At 40.3% G+C, this 20216-nt stretch overlaps 1 protein-coding gene across 1 annotated transcript in view; it reads right to left on the bottom strand.

Moving 5' to 3' along the window:
* DTHD1 (death domain containing 1) overlaps positions 1-20216 on the bottom strand; it is a 54071-nt gene that overhangs the window by 12259 nt on the left and 21596 nt on the right. The window contains exons 6-8 of the mRNA XM_045834583.1: positions 16582-16746; positions 14584-14873; positions 8661-8905 (exon numbers count right to left, since the gene is read on the bottom strand). Coding sequence (XP_045690539.1) covers positions 8661-8905; positions 14584-14873; positions 16582-16746 — 700 coding nt within the window. The remainder of the gene's footprint in view (positions 1-8660; positions 8906-14583; positions 14874-16581; positions 16747-20216) is intronic.

The following is a 20216-nucleotide window of genomic DNA, read 5'->3' as shown; positions in this document are numbered from 1 at the left end:
CATGGCTTGCCATTACTTGCAGGATAAAAGAAAAGTTTTCTTATAAACTAACCAGAGACCCACTTCTCTGCCCTCAGTCATGGCCGCACTCATTCCAAGAATACCAGTGGCTGAGATATTTTTCTGTTTACTCATGTGCTAAGGATCTCTGATCCGAATCTCTATCTCACCCGTGATCTCTATATCGTGAAATGCCACATTCTTTTGGCAAATGCTGACAGAAAGCCCCACCTATCGTGATTTCACAGGGACCTAAACAGAGCTTTCAAAACCCTTCATCATTTTCCCCTAGCTGATTTCCAACCTGAATTTTCCAAATCTTCCACTCAGGCCACACAGGTCTGTTCCTTGTCGTCTCTTGAAGTACCTGTGTTTTGCTGCTGCCAGGTTTCAGTTCATACCGCCCCTTTGTGTGGAAACCCCTGTCTTTTTCTCTCCTCCCCTCTGGAACCTGAACGTGCTCTCCATCCATCTTGTTCAGTGACGTGTCCCCAGGCCACCTCCCTTCTCAGGACTCCCTCCCTTCTCTGAAAGGCCATGGCACTTACCTTCTAGGTCATTTGTTTGCCATGAATCATCAGTTCCTGCCTTGCCATATTACTGTATTGTTGTATTATCTCTTGCATTGTTTTATAACTTTTCAAGTGTTTATGCTTTATTTCCTGAACTGGATTGCGATTTCCTTGAAAGCTAGGACTTTTGACCTGTATCGCTATTTTTTTTTTTAGGCCTTACATGATATCTCATATATAAATAGGCACTGAGTTAGTATTTGTTCATTGACCTGTTGACTGATAAATATACAAAAGAAACAGTTGGAGTTTATGAACTAGAAAATTGTTTGAATTGATGAACATCATTGTTTACTTTTAAGGGTTATAATTTTAAGAGAATAAATACAAACATCAACTGCTTTTTACATTTTATTTTCTCAGACAGGCAAGAGTATATGTACTTCTTTTGTAGAAGAATTATTGAAAGCTATATAACAACACAGTGCACAACTCCTGGTTTAGTTATACTGCCCACTGAGGAGAGAAAACCTTCCTCTTTGTGGGCAGAGGGTGGAGGAGGAAGAAGGAAGAAGAGGGGTGATGAGGGACAGAGAAGGAAGAGGGGTGGATGGAGGGAAAGGGGGAGAGTAGGGGGATCGATGAGGGGAGAAGAAAAGGAGGGGAGAGGGAGGAAAGAAAGGGAGGGAGAAGACTAGAAGGAAGGGGAGGGGGGAAGAGAAGGGAAAGATTCTTTTCTGATTAAATTGGTGGGTAAAACACTCTCTGAACAAGAGTGAGGATCCTATTTCTGACTAAACCAGTTTTGCCCATTTTCTCCCTTTCACGTGTCATGTACAATATCAAGTCAGTTTTTCAGCGACGTGGTCAAAACTGGGCCTTGAAAGGTCACTCTGAGGACTTACAGGAGCGTTAGACTGCAGGCCCTGAGTGCCTCGAGGGGGAGCCGAGGGCCGGAGTGGAAACACTGGAGAGGGTGATAAGGTGCTTTTAAAACTTGCACAGGTTAAAAAAAGTTGGTATGCTCTCTCTGCCTACCCAGACTCGTGTGCCTTTCTTCTATCCTTGGTAGGGGGTGGGGCATGGAGCAACATACATATTATTGGAATTAACTCTAGTGTAGAAAGTGTGAAACTAAGTTGTAGAAACTTTTAAAATCACCATTAAGTTAGCTAATCTTTTTCCACGCACACACAAACACACACAAGCACACCCACACCATTCGTTCTAGAAGATTTTTTAAAGGTGTATGCCCTTTCTAATATGCATTCTTAATAGCTAGCAATAGGATAATAAGGCCCATTTCATTCTAGAAGCTTAAGATAATTTTGTAAATTATTACAACTAAAAACCCTTAGTAGAATTGAATTGCCTGGGAACATATACATTTTAATAGCTTGGAATCTTCTCATATTCAGTTGAAATTATTCTTCAGTATTTCATACAGTCACAAAAAATATCATATAGAAGAAAAAAGTCACCCCTAGCAGGAAAGGGAGAGCGATGGAAATTGAACGGCCCAAGCGGTGAGACGGTGGTAATTCCGACGAAATGTAAGTCGCACCAGCTTCCGCTTGCTTCCTCCCTTTGACAGCAAGTTATTTCATGTGGTGAGAAAGTAAGTGTTGAGGCAGTATCATTATTTACTAGAAATCACATGTCATGAGTTTGTTTTTTTTTTAAAAAAGGAAGTTGGGGCCCAGCAAAACTTCGGTCAGCAGAAGGATTATGTCAATGCGTAGGTGAGTCTGACCGGGGACTGCAGCCCCCAGCAGGCTCCGGCAGAGAGGGCTGCCAGCCCTGCTTCAACGCAAAGCAATGCACCCCACACCCCACCCCCCATCCCCACCCCCCCCCCCACCCCCCACCCCACCCCCGCAGACAGGAAGGGTGAAAGGCAGTCACAACTCAAGCACCAATGGCCAAATGGCACAGGCAGTCCCCTGTGTGACATTATTTCCAAAACACACACACAGTACTTCCTTCCACCTAAAAAAATCTTTGACACTTTGAAACTTGCCTCACTTCTGCCGAGGCACACGTAGACAGTGTGAACTGCATTTCTGCAAATATTTTTGTAAAAGGAGGAAGTTTGAAACACAGGTTAGGAAAGATTTAGAGACACATCATTGTTCTTTTCAGCTATAGATTGATTATGTGACCATTTTCAGAAGATCATATTGAAATGTTCACTATCACCAGGGCTCTCTTTTCCCTTCAAACCTCACCACAGTCTCAGCTCTTGCTGTTTTCCTCACCGCTGTACTTTCTCCTGACCATTGGGCTTCTTGTCACTGTCACTTCTTGTCCCTGTTGCACTTCCACAATGAAGTCTCTCTGGCCATCTCATCTGCATACACTGCCAATTCTGTCAACCCTCCGAAGCAAATTTATTTTCCTTCTTCACACTTCTCCCTTTCTTCTCCACCCTTTTGCTGTTTGAAATGCAAGCCTCCTCTATGAATTCATGCATTTAACAAACATTTATTGAGCACCTGACATATGCCAGGCACAATTCCAGGACCTTGGGATTCAGCAGTGAACAGAACATTCAAAGGTCCCTGGCCTCAAGGAGCTCATATCCTTGCCGTGCAGTGGAGGATTCTCTGATAAACATCATGAATGAGGAAGTACATGTTAGAAGGTACCAGTGCTTTGGAGGAAAGAAAAAACACCAGAGCAAGTTAAGAAAATCAGGAGTGTCAGTTTGCGTGAGTAGGAGGAGATTACAGTAATGTATAGTCAGAGACGGCCTCTGAGAAAAGGTGAGATCTGAGCAAGAAGTTGAAGGAAGTGAGCATGTCAGCCAGGAGGAATCTGAAGGATGGAAGAACATTCTAGGCAGAGGGAACCACTAACGCAAAGACCTGAAGCAGATGCATTTTTGTGGCAAGCAAGTTCCAAGAATTGTAAGAGAGTCATTGTGGCTAGAGAAGAGGAGGGTATACAAAAGTAGGCCCCAGAGTCAGCGGGGGCCAAGTTCACACAGAGTCTTTCACTCTGAGTGAAGCCAGGAGACTTTGCAGGGTTTGGAGTAAGGGCAGGAAATGATCTGACAGATGATTTGGAGGCTCACTCTGCCCTCCGAGTTGAGAATAGTCCAGAGAGAGGCCGGGGAAGAATGAGACCATGTATACAGGAGTGCCGCATATGTCTTGCCCATGGGATACAAGGAGTGTGTTTGTCAAATGAATTAATATATGAATGAGTAGACTATGGAGGTTGAAGGATGAGGTACAAGGAGATCCTCATGAGCACGAAGTAATGGGTAGTATGTTTTCACATCTCTGGGAATCAGACACAGTATATTAACATTACATGTTCTGTTTATGTGTGCATGAATGTGTTTGTGTTTAGATCTAGATGTGCACATATAAATACTTACTGCTTGTCTTCTGCGTGGAAAGCACTTTTCATTTTGACAAATGGCTTCACCTAATTTATACTACATGTATAGATGTATGCATAATGCAGTAGTCACTAATGCCAAGCTCTCTATAAAAAGGCTGCATTCATTTCCTCTAAAACAGCCCATGCTAATACTGCCTAGCTGAGGTTGATTTTTTTTTTTCAAATTCCAAAATTTATGAAAGAAATGTGTTCTACCAAAAATAAAGGCCATAGTTTTGGTTCCCATTTAAGTATGCTAGTTTGAAAAGAGGGAACACATTTCCATAGCCACAGGTTCTTCCTCAGTCCCAAGAAACTCATTGCGAAGGCTTTATTCAGGCATGAGAAAGGGCCGACAGAATGGCTCTGGACAGCCCCGCACAGACGGGGGGCACGTGGGCAGTGGACTCACATATGAAAGGTGGCAGACATGTAATATGTGCTGTTTCTAAATATGCTCCTATAGTTTCAAGATGATCAATGGCAAGGTTGGACAATTTTGAGGTTTGAAGATATTGTTTCATTCATCTAATCATTCACACTCAGCAAACACATGTGTGTACGTGTGGCACCAGCAACACAGTGACAGAACAAGGCTGTGACTGCAGTTGGTCACATTCATTCTCAGCCGGGGTGATGTCACCCTCATTGAGGGAACACAGATGAAATGTGTATATATTTATGTATGGCGTATGTACATGTATACACACAGTGCATAAAGAGACATACAGAATATCTGGGATATTAAAACTTAATGGTGAAGAGTGGTTAGGGGAAAAGGTGTCTAAAAAGACTCCTTAGGAGGAAAAAAATAAACAAAAGGACTGAGAAACTTTTGTCCCCTGGGAAGCCAGTGATTATAGTAAAATACAGTAGTTACAGCGGGAGGGAAAATACGGGATGCTATGGAAACCCCCCCGGGAACACCTGACTAGGTGTGGAGGTCAGGCAAGGCTTCCTGACACAGGGGACGCCTCAGCAGGGACGGCCATGGGGAATTACTCAGGCAAGCGTGTGGGGAATGTTGTGCTAGAATCAAGAGAGGGGAAGAGCTTATGCAGAAGACATGGCCAATCACTATCGTGGACTCTTACTGAAACAAATCTATGCAAACCTTTAAACTAAACTAGTTTGGCTAATTTGGCTAATTAATTCATGCAGTCAGATAGGCCACAGAGAAACCACTGCAAACTGAAAGCTCTGTGTATGTCACATTTTGGACCTAAAGCCTGTCTTCTCTTACACAGTGGCCTTTCCCCCATTGTCTACTATCGTCACAGTGAGGCCCGCACAACCTCCTGTTAGAGAACTCCAGCAGCCCCCGGCCCTGTCTCCCTCTGGTCACCCAGAGCAGCAGAAAAACACAGCAGTCTCAGGAAGTCACGTGCTAAACGGGAGACGACCCCTCCCCCCATGTGTTGTTCTTCTGCTCTCAAATCTCCAACCATGAAGATCCAAATCAATACCTTAGCCTGCCAGGAACCATTTGTACAGCCAGGCTCTAACCACTGATCTAAGACAGTTGATGTTTTCCTTTAGGTCAAGTCCTGAAACTTTCAGAGTCTAACACACACCATAGATCTCCCCTCATCCATCCAGTTACAGATATTTCCAGTGCCCTCAGTGTGCCAGGTGCTGTTCTGATCACTGACGATGGAAGCAGAACAGGACAGACACGGTCTTTTACTCATGCAGCTTGCTTCCTCAAGGGCCAAAGACATATAAGGACACAAATCTAATAATTTCAATTAATGGTAAGTCTTATGAAGTAAGTCTTAAAAGAGTGATGGGTTAAAGAGTGACCTTAGGTAAGGAGATGGGCCCCATATCAGGATATGGGGTGATATCTCAGCTGAAGCCTGAGTGATAACCAGCCAAGTGGCTGAGAGAAGAGAGCCCCAGGCATAGGGAGCAGCAAGTACAAAGTCCTTCGTAAGTGAACAGAGGGAAAACTGAGAATGGGCATGCACCTGCGTGGCTATATTGCTCTTCAAACAGAATTTTTGAGTAGTATCAGTGGCTTAGTAGCCTCTGCCACCCTACACATGCTGCCCAGGAAACCCAGGATCTCCCCATAACCAATAAGTAAAGCATTACCATCTCCAAGGACCCTGCACTTCTGCTCAGATAGCTAGTTTCCATTTGAATGGCCAGAACCCATGTTCTATCATTTGTGAAATAATTTCAGTATCACTTGTACACTAATGCATAGTGTACATGATATTGTCACACACCTCCAAGGGTGAACCTGGCTGTCCTAAAACCTGTCTCTAAGAATCCCAGCTTCATCTGCTAAAGAGACTGCCCCCCACAGTAGCTGGAGGTGTGGGACGCAGGTTTCTGGGTTGGAATCCTAGCTCTGACACTTGCTTACCTATCGGACCATGGGCACGTTACCTAAAACTTTTATGCCTCAGTTTCCTCTAGAATTAGAACACTGCTAATGCCTCATAGGATTTTTGTGAGGATTTAATTATATTGCGTGTAAAGCTCTTGGAAGACTTTGGCACATTAGGAATTATTATAATGGTTATTACATGGACTATAAATTCCTGCTAAGCTGTGCCTGCCATCCCCACTCAAATTCATTCCATTTCCTCATTTTAATGTACTTTTCCCCTCATTTCTGATGGCAAACTTCTACTAACTTACAAGGTTCAGATAAAAGGCCACAACCACCCTGAAACTTCTACTGATTTCATCTTCCAGGAAGGCCAGTTCCCTCTGCTGTCCATGCCGTTAGTGTTTTCAGTTACTATCTTACAAGGCAATTCCGTACACTTGTTTTGTACACACTACTAGGTTGAAAGTCACTGAGAGCAATGCTGTGCCATGGAAATATAGTGAAACACATTAAGTCACTTTATTTATTTTATTTTAGTCACACACATTTTTTTAAAAAAGGTGAGATTAATTTTAATAATATTTTTATTTAATCTCATAATCAAAGCATTATAGCTTACTATGCAACTGCTATAAACAAGTTGTTAAGGAAATAGTTTATATTTTTCTGTACCGAGTCTTTGAACTCCAGTATGTTATAACACATACAGCACATCTCAGTTTGGACTAGCTGTATTCTGGGTGTTCCCTACACCATGTGGCTACTGGGTACCACCCAGGACAAGGCAGCTTCGGGGCATGGATTGTCCTCTGGAGCTCTGGATTTATCATACTATCTAGCATGGCACATCCTCTGTTTCCAAAGTTTGATTAATATTTGTCAAATTAGCCCTGGCTGGCATAGCTCAGTGGATTGGGCATGGGCTGCGAATCAAAGCATTGCAGGTTTGATTCCCAGTCAGGGCACATGCCTGGGTTGTAGGCCACGGCCCCCAGCAACCGCACATTGATGTTTCTCTCTCTCTCTTTCTCCCTCCCTTCCCTCTCTAAAAATAAATAAATAAAATCTTAAAAAGATATTTGTCAAATTAATTACTTATTTTGCTAATTTATTTAAAATCAATACAAAATCTAATCCAATGGCAAATATTGGGTTGGCCAAAAAAGTCCATTTGTTTTTTGTCGTAAGATGGCTCTAGTAGCACTTGGTTGACTTTAACTTCGTTCAAAATGATTTTGTTAGAATTGTTGTTAAAGTGTGGAATGTTGTTAGTGTGTATTGTGACATCTGTCATACAGTGTGCATTTAAAAAATTATCAAAATTGGTGAATTTTTTTGTAGTCATTTTAATATTGAGGGTGAAAGAAAATACACAATATTTTCAGCATATTATGCTTTGTTATTTCAAGGAAGTTATGATGTAACTGAAATGAGAAAAAAGAAAAAATAGTTGTTTGGTGTATGAAGAAGGTGCTGCGACTGATCGAATGTGTCAAAAGTGGTTTGCAAAGTTTCGTGATGGCAATTTCTTGCTGAATGATGCTCCACGGTTGGGTAGACCAGCTGAAGCTGGTAGTGATCAAATCAAGACATTAACTGAGAACAATCAACGTTATACCATGCAGGATAGCCAACATACTTAAAATATCCAAATCCATCAAGTTATTGGTGAAAATGAAAAACATGTCTTTTTTTATGGAAAAAATACATGGACTTCTTGGCCAACTTCATATATTCCTGCCATTCATAACACAGAAAAGACAAACACGTGGAAGAAATAATTTTTGCATCCTTATAGAATAAGTTTGTTCTTCTCCGGAGTGATCAAATGAATGTTTTGGTTATTTTCTCATTAAGAATATAGTTTAAAAGTGCTAAGTCATGGATTGATAAAAAATAGTACATACAGTAATAAAATTATTTGTTGTTTGATATGTTCAGAGAAACAATTCACACTTGCCTGATAAGAGTAAGAATTTTAAATAAGAGTAACTCTTTAAACAAATGTGCAGGAGTTGGTAAATCTTGGTGAAAATATTTTGATGTCATTTTCCTGCTCACCACATGATTTTTCTTCAAAGGGTTGTATTCATTCTAAAATACATTTAATGTTTTCATAAATGATCTCCCAGTCACTCAGATGCAATTACAGAAATGAATGACTATTCCCATAGTCATTAACAACATACTGTCACGATCAGATGAACTTGAATTGTTCCTGTTAGAAAGTTGATATGAAAGTGGAAAACCTGGTATGTATTGTACCAATCTAAAATTGTAGTTACCTGCTCGTTTCTTATCAACTTTATTCTTACCTTTCAACTTCTAGTATCCATATGCCAGTAGTTTTTCTTGTGGTAGAGCATTACAAAGAATTAACAAACTATGGTAATTAGGGAAGTAAAATAACTCACCTTTGGCAATCTCAATGGTAATTTGCAAATTGGCAACTGATAATGGTTTTCATTAAGTATGAGAGATTGATCCAAATTGTGCACTGTTTTTTCTTTAGGGACTTTATAAACTACAATCATGCCCTTATAGTGAGAACAGCTGTAGTTGCCAAATTCATCCACCTCTTTGATTTGGAGTTCCAGCCTGGGTTTTCTTTGTAAATGAAAAATCAGCTTGTAGTCCTTTCCATAATCCTTCCCATTGCCTAAAGAGAAGTAAAATACATTTGTTACTATTAAGGTATACCACTTTGTCTTAATTTTAAAAATCTAAATAATCACATATTTTAACGCAATTAAAGCTATTTTCATGTCATTGCCTCTTGTCAAAATATATCTTGACAAATCAGCAGCAATGGGACCTGAGACTCTCTAGGTTACTCAAAAGATTTCTCATCTATAATTGGACCAGTGGGTCTCTGGCTGCTTCTATATCTGATAATCTTAAATTTTCTTTTTCTATTCCATTTTACTATAACAAGAAAGTATTGGAAATATTCAGCTTTTTGTGTCTTAAAAATTATTTTCACCTTTCAGGAACTATATTTTTTCCTTTCCCCTAACTATAGCATACTGTACACTCTCATGACCTCAGAATGACATTCTAGGTCTGCATTCTTCTATATGGGTGCCATTAGCAACGGGTGTTAAGTTAAAATTAATTAAAATTAAAGTACAATTATTTAATCACTCTAACCATTAGCCATATTTGTCTAGTAGCTATGCTATTGGGCAGTGCAGATATAATTGTAAAATATTTCTACCACTGTAGAAATAGACAGTGCTGTTCTAAAACTTCTAAATGAAATAGTTAGTAGATTTATGTTACTGGAATCTCTATTAAAACATGATGAATTCCCTCAAAACAATGATATGTAAAAGTCTTCCCAACTGCACACTAAATATAATGACAATTTGGTAAATATAACCTTTCACCCACGGGGGTTTTACTGTGACAATCAGGACATTTGTCACAGCAATAGTAAACAGGCAGTGCCATATTTCCTTAGGCATGTCTGCATTACCCTCAGCAAAATTTAATAGTAAGGTATAAAGTGGCTGTTATAATATGTGCCTGACATAAAGATATTTGTCCAGTACTTTCACATCTCTGAGCTTCTTAGAGCCTTACTTAACATTCTTTAAAACACTAGAAATAAAACTCAACTCCTAGGTTTGTTCTGGAAATGAAGCAAGGTAACACAGATAAAATATTTGGCACTGGGCTTTGCATGTAATACGTGCTCGATAAATGAAAGCAATGATAGCAAATGAAAGGAAGCAGAATTTACCCATTGTTTTGAATTTGTATGACAAAAATGATGTACTTAAATGTTTTTAAAGATGTGTCAATATGAAGTTTTCATTTAAGTTGCAACTGCCCTCTGCCCCCAGATGCCTGAGAGGCGCTGCCCATTTTGGCCAGTGAACTAGGGGTTCCGTGAGAGATGGAAATAATACCAGTGCTCCTCTTCCAGTTGTGACCGCCCCAAGGCCACTCTGATGCACTTCTGCAGTACAATAAAATCTAGAATTACAGTAACTCCAAGGTATGAAAGGTATAGGAGTATGTCCCTCCACCTAGAGATAACCTGGCTACTTGGACAAAACAGATTTGGATCTACACTGATTCAGTTTAGATCTAAAACATATCTACCGCTTAGTGCCAGTTAATTTTTAAAAATAAGGATTTGTAGTGCAAATCTCTGAGTCACATTAAATACAAAATAGGAATTAAGTTGCTGAGAATTTGCCAGCAATAAATAGCACGCTCTTATTGTTATAAATGGAAAGCATTAGGTAGATTTTTAAAGTTGGAATTTCATTGTTGTCAAGATATAACACCATATTTTGAAGAGACCCTTGTCACAGGAAAAAAATAGACCCTCTGCCCCCCCCCCCCCCAAGGACAAGTATAGAACAAAGGACTCGCACTGTTCTATTCTTTTTCTCCCACACCGGCATATTTAGAGGATAAATAAAAGGAAAAGTCATTTGTTGTATACCAATATTATGAAATTAACTCTCAGTTGACCTTTTGAGAACCTCTTTCTCCTCAACATGTGGTGTGTATACAGTAGTTCCTAGTAGGGCCTTGAGATAGCAGAGCTGTTCAAAAATATTTGTCATATAAAGAAATAAAACATTTATTTATAATTTATAGGTTATTAGATATTCCTTACAGCAATATATTTTCTTGTTAATAATGGGTATTGGAATATTTTTCATTGATGACATGGAAAGTATAAACAGAGAAATACATGCGTCTGCTTAGAAATGTCAGATGAGGTAGCGAAGGCTAGCAATACGGAGAAACAGAAAATTCCCATGAGAGCCACTGGCTAGAGTATTTCTGTGTTCTCACACATCTCACCATGTCTGCCTCTGAGCCTCCATCAATGCTTGCACGGTTTATTGCAACATCTTGTTAACTAGTCTCCCTGCTTCTTCCCTTGCCGTACACAATCTATTCTCAACACACTTATAATCTAACTCAGATCACGTGTCTCCTTCGTCAGCACTTTCTGTGGCTCCTCATTTCACTTAGAATAAAAAGCAAAGTTCTCACAATGGACTTCAAGGCACGCTCAGTGCTCGCCTCATCTCCTCCTGCTGTCTGCCTACTCCATCCCTCCACCACCCCGGCCTCCTGGCTGCTCCTCAGACACACCAGGCACACTTCTGCCTCAGTTCTTTTACCACTGCGACACCTCCACACAGGGCGAGTGCTCCTGGGGTAGGATTGCGGTTTGCTCTCTCATCTCTGTTCAAATGCCTCTTCCCCAAAAAAGTCTTTCCTGTTGAGTCTATTTAAAATTTCAATTCTGACATTCCCTCTGGGACTTTCCATATCCTTTTCCTTCTTCATTCTTCTATACAATACTTTTCATCCCATTAAACTGTATGTTTTATTTACTTATTTGCTCCTTCTCTGTCTCTCCCCATTAGAATACAATATACAGAAGGACAGGGAATTTTTGTTGAAAGAATACAAGGGCAGTCTTTCTCACTTCCTGCACATGTATCTGAGAAAATCCCTTCCCTGGGCTAAAGGACATCCAGGGCAACTTTGGCACACATAGACCTCTTTGAAGCATTACTGGATGTTGGGGGTGATGTGAAGGTATCATTATATAAAATTTTGTGTGTCCTTTACAATAAAAATCTTACGTGCTGAATTAATAGCTCTGACCTACAGAATGAAAGCATAGTCTAGCTTGTGTCCAGAAGAATGCCAAAGGTCAACATAAAAACCCAGGGAAGTACCCATCTATCTATTTTTTTCTCTCAGAAGCAGAAATCAAGTCCATGTCCCATGGTCCTCACTCAAAGGAATCAGCTCTTTTCTATATAATGAATGTAGAGATTTCTGACCTTACTCAGAGAGCAGTTATCTAAATTTATTAAAGTTTTAAACACTTAATCACACAATAGTATTGTGTTAAGTCCTTCCTCAAGTGTTTGTTTTCATTCTTTCAATGAATACTCAAGAAAGCTAGAAGCTTTTAGGCCCATCCTTGGTCTGGGGATTGGGTGGAGCTTGCCAAAAAGACAGACCCTTCCTTCATGAGACTGTAGTCAGAGAAACTGTCATCGATTAAACAATTAAATGAATACATAGAAGATCAAGTCTAGGGCAAAAGCCACAAAAGAGAAACACATAGACTCGGAAGAAGTAAAATGAAGACTGACTTAATCAGGAAAGATAGGGAAGGCTTCTCTGAACATTATCATGAAGGAGATAGAACAATGCAGTAGGAGACGATCGTGGGCGGAAGTCGGGGTGGGTGAGAAGGGCAGCCTTCCAGGCAGAGAGCCTCTGGCTTCCTGTCTGAGATTCACAGAAAGGTCCCAGGTCCCGATACATGGATGAGTATCAGTTTTCTGCCCCTTGCCCCTCTTATATGAAGACAACCAGTGTGGCTCCAGAACCGAGCATAGGTTTCTAGGAAAAGCAAAGCAGAAATGATTCTGGCAGCCTGCCTGACTCATTTTCCTTGAGTGAAGATGAGTTGCTCTCTGTTCCTTATTTGGAGGAAAGATACACACCCTGGCTATCTCCAGGAACTCTTATTTTAGCATACGCTCCTTCCCAGGACAGGCAGTAGCACACTCAGTACCACTGCCTGGAAGAAGCACAGCAGCTCACTTTTGTTTAGGGCAGTAAGTAAACACAGCTGCTGTCTGCAGTATTACAGGAAAATCATTTGCATTATTTGTTTGGGTGGGTCACTTCCAGTTTTTGACTATCTCTTCTCAGACAGATAGTCCCAGGGTGGACACCGTGGTTTCTGCTCCAGAAGCCAAAGTGGGGGGAGCGGGGGATGGGGGGGTCTCTTCCTCCCTTCCTTCCTCCCCCTCCTCTCCTGTCCCTTCCTCTTTTTCTGATATCCTTGACAGTCACCCACTAAGACCTGTCAGCTGACTCAGATGGCTGAGACTGCATGTGAAAGTGGAAGACATCATTCAAATTGAGACATTTTGGGTTTCACTTACTTCAGAGATTTCAGAAAAAGAGCAACCTCAGTTTCAAGCAGCATCATTTTTGAAGCAACAAAGAGCCCGTGGGCTTGCAATGATTTCCAGAATCAGAGAGAAAATAAGCATCATAAAAATCAATGGGATCTATTTTCGTTTAAAAGTGACCAGAGAATATTACTTCCAGCTGAGTCTATTACAAGACTCACGGCCCTGAAATCCACACAGACCCATCCCTGGGCTCTCCCTTGCCCCTCATCTGTGTGTGCATACCTGTTAGAGTCCATTCCACCTCAAAGAGAGGACCTGGAGACAGGAAGGCATTGAACTCATGAAAAGGAAATTGCTGTGATAGCAGCTCCCCCCAGAATCCCTTTCTCTCTTCTCTCACACAGCTGTTTTCTCCGTGTTCTCCGTTTTTCTTCCTTTTCTCTTTCCTTCATTTCCTTTTCTCTCTTTTTTTCCCATTTATTCCCACCTCTCCTGCCCCTCTCAGACTCGCACACCCTGCTTGTTTTTCTCAGCATCGCCACATTTATTGAAAGCCTTTGATGCACCAGGCACTAATCTAGACTGAGGTGAACAGCGAGAAAACCCAGTCATTGCCCTCATGAAATTTACATTTCTGTGAAGAACACAGCATAACATATGAAAGTAAACAAGTCAATATGTAACATGACTCCAAACTGGGGTAAGATTTCTAATGAAAGCAAAAATCACTAGATCGACACGAGGGTGAGCGGGAGGCAGGGGTGCGCCATCCAGATCAGAGGTTCTGAACCACTTTTTGGCCGTGGACCCTTTTGGAGTTGGGGGAAACCTATCGATTCTTCTCAAAGCAGTCTTTTAAAATAAAATAAATGAAATTATGAATAAGACAATTGTACTGGAATATAGTGCTACCCACCCACCTCTTAGGAGTCCTCTGAATCCAGATTAGACTGTTTATAAGACAAAAGTTTGGGTGTTACTTTAAGTAGCAAAGGAGTTGGAATTTTAAAGTTTTAATGAGAAAAGTAATAAAGTATTATTTATGTTTTTAAGAGATCACCGTTGTTACTGTACGGAAATAGTGTTCATGTGACTAGTAGTGGAAGCAGAGGACTATTTAGAAGGCAACTGCTCTGATGTGGGAAGGAGGTGACTGTAGCTTGGACTCAGATAGTAATCGTGGAGAAGACGATTTCTAAAAGAGTGTCCCTTAGAATCTGCCCATAAAGGAATACGTTTCCCCTGAAATGCACAGAAAGAGACTGGAAAGAAGTAAATAAGCCTCTTTCTCTTCTTGCTTTTCAAAAGCCCCTCAGTCCTCAGAAGTTTTCCTTCCTAATACAAGTTTAGTGAACTCCTTCTGAAGTCTGTGGCTGAGCCCATAGGATGTACAGAAAGATATCTTTATACTTACTTGAGGCAAATATGTTTCCAGTAAACCTCAGGAGAAGTTGTTCTCCTTCTTTCACTTGGAAATGGCAAGACGGCTCTGGAGGACCACTGAAGGCTTCTGAGCGCAAATTCTTAAGCACCTGGTTTAACTCTTTAGAAGGCACCACCAAAATAACTAGTCTATGCGGGTTGTCCTTCTGGTGATACAGTACTACGCAGGCACTGGTACTGAGCATGGCTTCCTCCAAAGATTTCACAAAAGAAACCAAGTGGCTATTGTCCACAGTGGAAGACAGGTGGAGCACAATAAACCTGCATGGAAGAGAAGAGGAAGGACCTCAGGGAAACACACAGTCTCAGAAATATCACTGATAACTAATAAGACCCAAGAAAGGACCCATCGTCATCCAAACTTCCTTTACAATCAAGCATTCTGATGACCACCTGGTTAGACTCATGAATGGCTTTCACGGAACTCTTGGTCATCAGGGAACCAGCTCAAATCAAATCACATTTAAAGCAAATGTTCTCAAACAAAGAAATTTTGTAGTCTCAGCTCTGCTCTAAATATGGCTGCATATTTAAAATTATATTTTAATTAACATTACTAAAGACTATTACTTCAAAATACAGAGGAGAGCAATGATTAAAATCATCCATTTACTGGCAATAAGACACCAAATAATGTGCATCATAATTAACTAGGGACTGCAACATTCTTCTCTGTCACGTACGGCAAGGATTGTTGTGATGGCCCCTGCTATGGGCTGAATTGTGTCTCCTCCACCCAAATTCATATGCTGAAGTCCTAATTCTCAGTACCTCAGAATGTGACCTTGTTTGGGGATAGGGTCTTTACAGAGGCAAGGTGAATATGAGGTCATTAGGATGAGCCCCCATCCAATATGACGGATGTCATAAAAAGGGGAATTTGGGCACAGTGATCTGCACACAGCGAAAATGCCAGGGGCACATAACAACAGCCAACTACGAGCCGAAGAGAAAGACTTGGATCCTTCCCTCACAGTCCTCCAAAGGAATGAACCTTGCTAACAGCACTTTGATTTGGGTCCTCTAAGGTACAGAACTGAAACAATAAATTTCTGTTGTTTCAGTCTCCCAGTTTTTACTACTTTTCTTTCAGGCAGTCTAGCAAATTAATACACGCTGCTCCGCTTGGGTGGAGCACCCATCACCCAACTCCTCTCCAGATAGCTGCCCCACAGGAGCCGTCAATCCAGAGCAGCCCCAGGCCCAGAGACAGAGATGACTGATGCAGGGGCGAAAGCCAGACACCTTGGCATTCACACTGCACAGCCCTGCTGGGGCATCAGGCTGACGTTAAACTTCAGCTGGAACCAAAGGTGTTCACGCCTTCTTCTTTTGCCCTACCCACATTTTCCATTCCCTCTCAGGATTCACCTGAGGGCCCTCTTTCAATAAATCACTTGCCTTTACATCTTAGACTCTTTTCTAGGGAACCTGACCCAAGACAATTATAGATGTGAGATGTTCCATGATGAAATAAAGGTTATCTTTGGACATGATTGTCCTCTGTGAATGTCTACTTCTCACGAACCTTAAAACAGTATAAAACTCTTCTCATAATGAGCTGTCTAGAAAACATGGAAATGAGAAAGGGAAATGAGGACACAGAAATAACAAATTCAGTTTGTATATACATAGTTAGGAGATGAGCATAATATGAACAGCTAATTACTATCATTATGGAATTTCAGAAATGAAGGTGCTATTTTAAAACTATTTTGGAGTTAGAAGAAACCTGTGGAAATAACTTTTAAGTTATGAATGGTTTCCAAAAGCAGTTATTAAGCTATCATAAATAAAATTACCGATAGCATATTCATGTCAGTTCTGGTTTGCCTTTTAAGCACACCCTAAGGGACTATTCATATTCCTATCTGAAGAATAAACACTTAATCCTCCCGTTTCTGTAAACGCCAGTGATAAATCATCAGGATAGAATATCATCAACTTTTATTGTTCGTTATTGAATTACCTCTCTAAGTGTTCACACAATTCAAATGATACCAAGCCACTCTGCACGGCCCTCACCGCAACATCATCAAGCCCAAACCAACCACTGTCTCGGCTTCTGAATCCCAGTAATTTCAAAGATTCACAGGCGTTGTTCCCAGGTTTTCTTATGGAAGCACTTCTTGCCCTATGTAATGACAGCAGAAGTGAAATTGATGAAATTTGCATAGCATAAATTATATTTAATGCATTTCTGTTTTTCATTAAATGAATAATTTAATAACAGTTCATTAAGTATCTACTACGTGCCACTAATTATGCTATGCACCAGGACTACAAAGATAAGAACTTTATCACCCTTGTGCTACAGAATCTCACAGTATTACCATATTATTCAATCACAGGACAATTATCTGTGTGATCATTAAGGGAGTACAAATGGTGTTTGCTCAGGGAAGCTCGAGAAGTGAAAATACTGATATTTAAGATGAGCTTTGGAGAATGAGAAGCATTTCCCTACTAGTAAAAAAGTTAAGGGAATGCTCCCTAAAGATTAATACACTCTCTGACATAAACTTGGATGCTTTAGGATAGTCAAGAGTAGTAATATAGCATAATAGGTAAGACCACCGACTGTGGAACAAGACTGCCTTCTTTCTAATCCTGAGGGGGCTCTCCCTCTTATTAACTGCATGGCCCTTGGTAAATTTCTTTTATCTTTCAGTTTTCTAATCTGTAATGTGAGACCAATCACAGTATCTGCATTAGAGGATTAAATGAGTTACTATTTAAAGCACTTATCATTGTAGTTACCATAAGTGGTTTTAATATTGGCATCCTAATTCCAACAGCAGACATAGCCAATTAGCTTTTTTTGTACAGTTCTCCTTCTTGCCTAACTGGCCCCACCAACACGCCCTGAAAGAAGCAGTTGTTTGTTACATGGGGTGCTTTCTCCCAACCAGAGCTGATCTGACTAACTGTTGACCAATTTCCAATACCAAAAGGAATTTGGTTCTCTTTCTTTGGAACTTGACTGAGTAAGAGGCTCAGAGATTGGCATTTTCCTTTGGTTGCAGTGCCCTGGGCTATGAAAGTGAATAAGTGGAGAGATCATTAAGAAAGAAAAAATAAATAAATGGGCAGATGCTAAGCAAAAGAAAAAATGAAGATGAAACAATCTGCATAATCCTGGAGATGGAGACGGCAGAGATTACCTGTGGCAGTCTCACAATAGATTCCTCTTTCCTTGAAGTCACTTGGATGGATATCTCTGCCTCACAACTAAGGGAAGAAAAATCCTTGATACTGAACATCTTTCAGGAAACAAAAAAAAAACTAAAAAACCCCAAAAACCTAATGATGCAGCAATCCATGAGGGAACAGAACCATTTTAGCCAGGTACTAAAAATGAAAACCCAAGTGTGATTCACACACCTTTATTTTTAAATAGAATTAGTTATGCCTAAAAGCACCTTAGGGTCACAGGTTGAGCTCTGACCCATAAATTAGCAACTGAACTAGATTTAAAATGTCTACTCTAAAAAGTTTAGACTGTGTTGATTCCTTCAGGAGGAAATTAACCAGATCAAAATCAAGAGGATGGGGAAAAAATGGCATTAAGTTCTCAGCTTTTGATTTATAACTCTTGAAGTTAATAATTTACTAACACAGGAAGATACACACATTACTGAATCCAAAATTTTAGTTATTTACTAGAAACTAACTTAATTAATATATATTTTTTCCTGATGGCAACTCTTACTTTTTCCTACCAGTAGCCTAAATTTTCTGTGGGACCTAGAGAATTTTAATTGCTTGGGGCTGACTCTACTTTCAGGTCTAGACGGGCGCATAACCCCAGCCAAATAGTGCATTTGACCTTTTGTAATGCTGTTTGCCAAAAAATCCAAGTTCCCCCCATTTCGAGTACATGATAGGGTTGCACTTCCTTGTCCCAGGTGGTTGAGTGGGGCTTATGACTAGATCTGGTTAATGAATAGTGAAAAAAGGAAGTACGTGTCCCTGAGAGGCCAAGCATCTAACTGCTACTGTGGGTCTATCCAAACTCCTGTTCTGCAGCCAGGACAGAGACAGACAGTGGCTGCCCTTTCGTGTGAGTCCCAGAGTGAGGATGATCAAGAAGCAGCCTGCCTCTGATGACCACACAGCTTGTGCAAGACATAAAGACTGTAGGCATAAGCCCTTGGGAGACTAAGTTTTTATCACTCTGTAACTCATCTTTCTTGTGGTCCCAGTGGTCTGTTCCTTGAGGGGTTTGTGACCAATTTAGAGTTAGAATAACACTCTGGGTCTTTATGTATATTTCTGGGGGGAGGAAGCTTCCTCTTTTCCACTGATCTTGGAATTATGACGATGCAGCCATATTGCAGCACACGGAACGAGCATGACAGCAAATGGAATTGGCACAGAGGAAGATGGAAAGAGAAGCGAGAGACTGGGTTCACTCTGGTTCAAGAAGTATGTAAAGATAAATATATCACCAGACTTTTAAATTATATGCACCAAAAAATTCCATTTCATAAATTTTTGGCTTTTCTTCTGTCACTTAAAAAATCAAGTCCTTAATGATATAAAGATCGAATTTAGAATTCATTTTTTTCCAGTTAAGATGTAATTGTCATATAACTGTGTAATTTTAAGGTTCACAATGTGATGATTTGATGGGTGTATTTATTACGAAATGACCACCACAAGAAAGTCAGTTAACACACCCATCTCCGCAAGTTTAGGCTTTACTATTGCAGATATAATTCTTGTGGAAATTAAATGATTTGATGGCATCCTCACTTATCCCAGCTGTTTTTAACTCTGCAAATAAGTGCTTCCTTTTATATACAGATGGGGCGAAAGTAGTTTACAGTTGTGAGCATGCAAAACACAGTTTTTTTGTGTTGTTATTTATTAATTATTGTATTATTTTCCATAGGAACAACTACAAACGTACTTTTGCTCCACCCCATGGGCTATTAGCAAACTTTCCAACTAGTATTGCCTAGCAAAGAATAGCATTTGATCTTACTCCACAAAAGATAATATTTTGATGTACTAAGAATCCAAGAAAACATAATCAACCTTTATTAAATCAATTTGTTTATTCAAGAAAAACTGACCTTGCTGTTTCTTGAGTTCAAGACTCGTTCCATGTCCTAAATTCCAGGCATTCAGGGAATTACACAATTGGCCCATTTTGGGTCAAGTGTTCAATCACAATGAACAGGGTCATTGAAGAATATGAAAGATCCCATTATATCCATATAGATAGAAAGGAAAGTTTCTAGAATTTGTGGTATAATTCCCCCAAAATAAAGTGGCTGAGAAGATAAAAGCAGCAGGTATCTACTCCAGGCTGCATTTCTGTTCCAGAAAAATGCCTTAATGCCACACAATGAAAGAACACTCATACTTTACCCAAAATATAAAGGATCTGCTCCAAAATCCTTCAATATTTTGTTCCTACAAGTAGAAACAGACATTACTGGGAACTTTTCAAGGACAATTTCTTTTAAAAACTTTTACACTTTATTTTTTTAGAACAGTTTTAGGTTCATGGCAAAATTGAGGGGAAGGTGCAGAGATTTCCTGTCTATCTCCTGTCTCCACACATGCATAGCCTTCTCCAGCATTTGTACTACT

The sequence above is a fragment of the Phyllostomus hastatus genome, unplaced genomic scaffold (assembly GCF_019186645.2).
Source record: "Phyllostomus hastatus isolate PE091 unplaced genomic scaffold, TTU_PhHast_1.1 phas_contig_196, whole genome shotgun sequence".
Taxonomy (NCBI): Eukaryota; Metazoa; Chordata; class Mammalia; order Chiroptera; family Phyllostomidae; genus Phyllostomus; species Phyllostomus hastatus.
The sequence above is the reverse complement of the archived record's forward strand: the minus strand, read 5'-3'. Positions and strand labels throughout refer to the sequence as shown.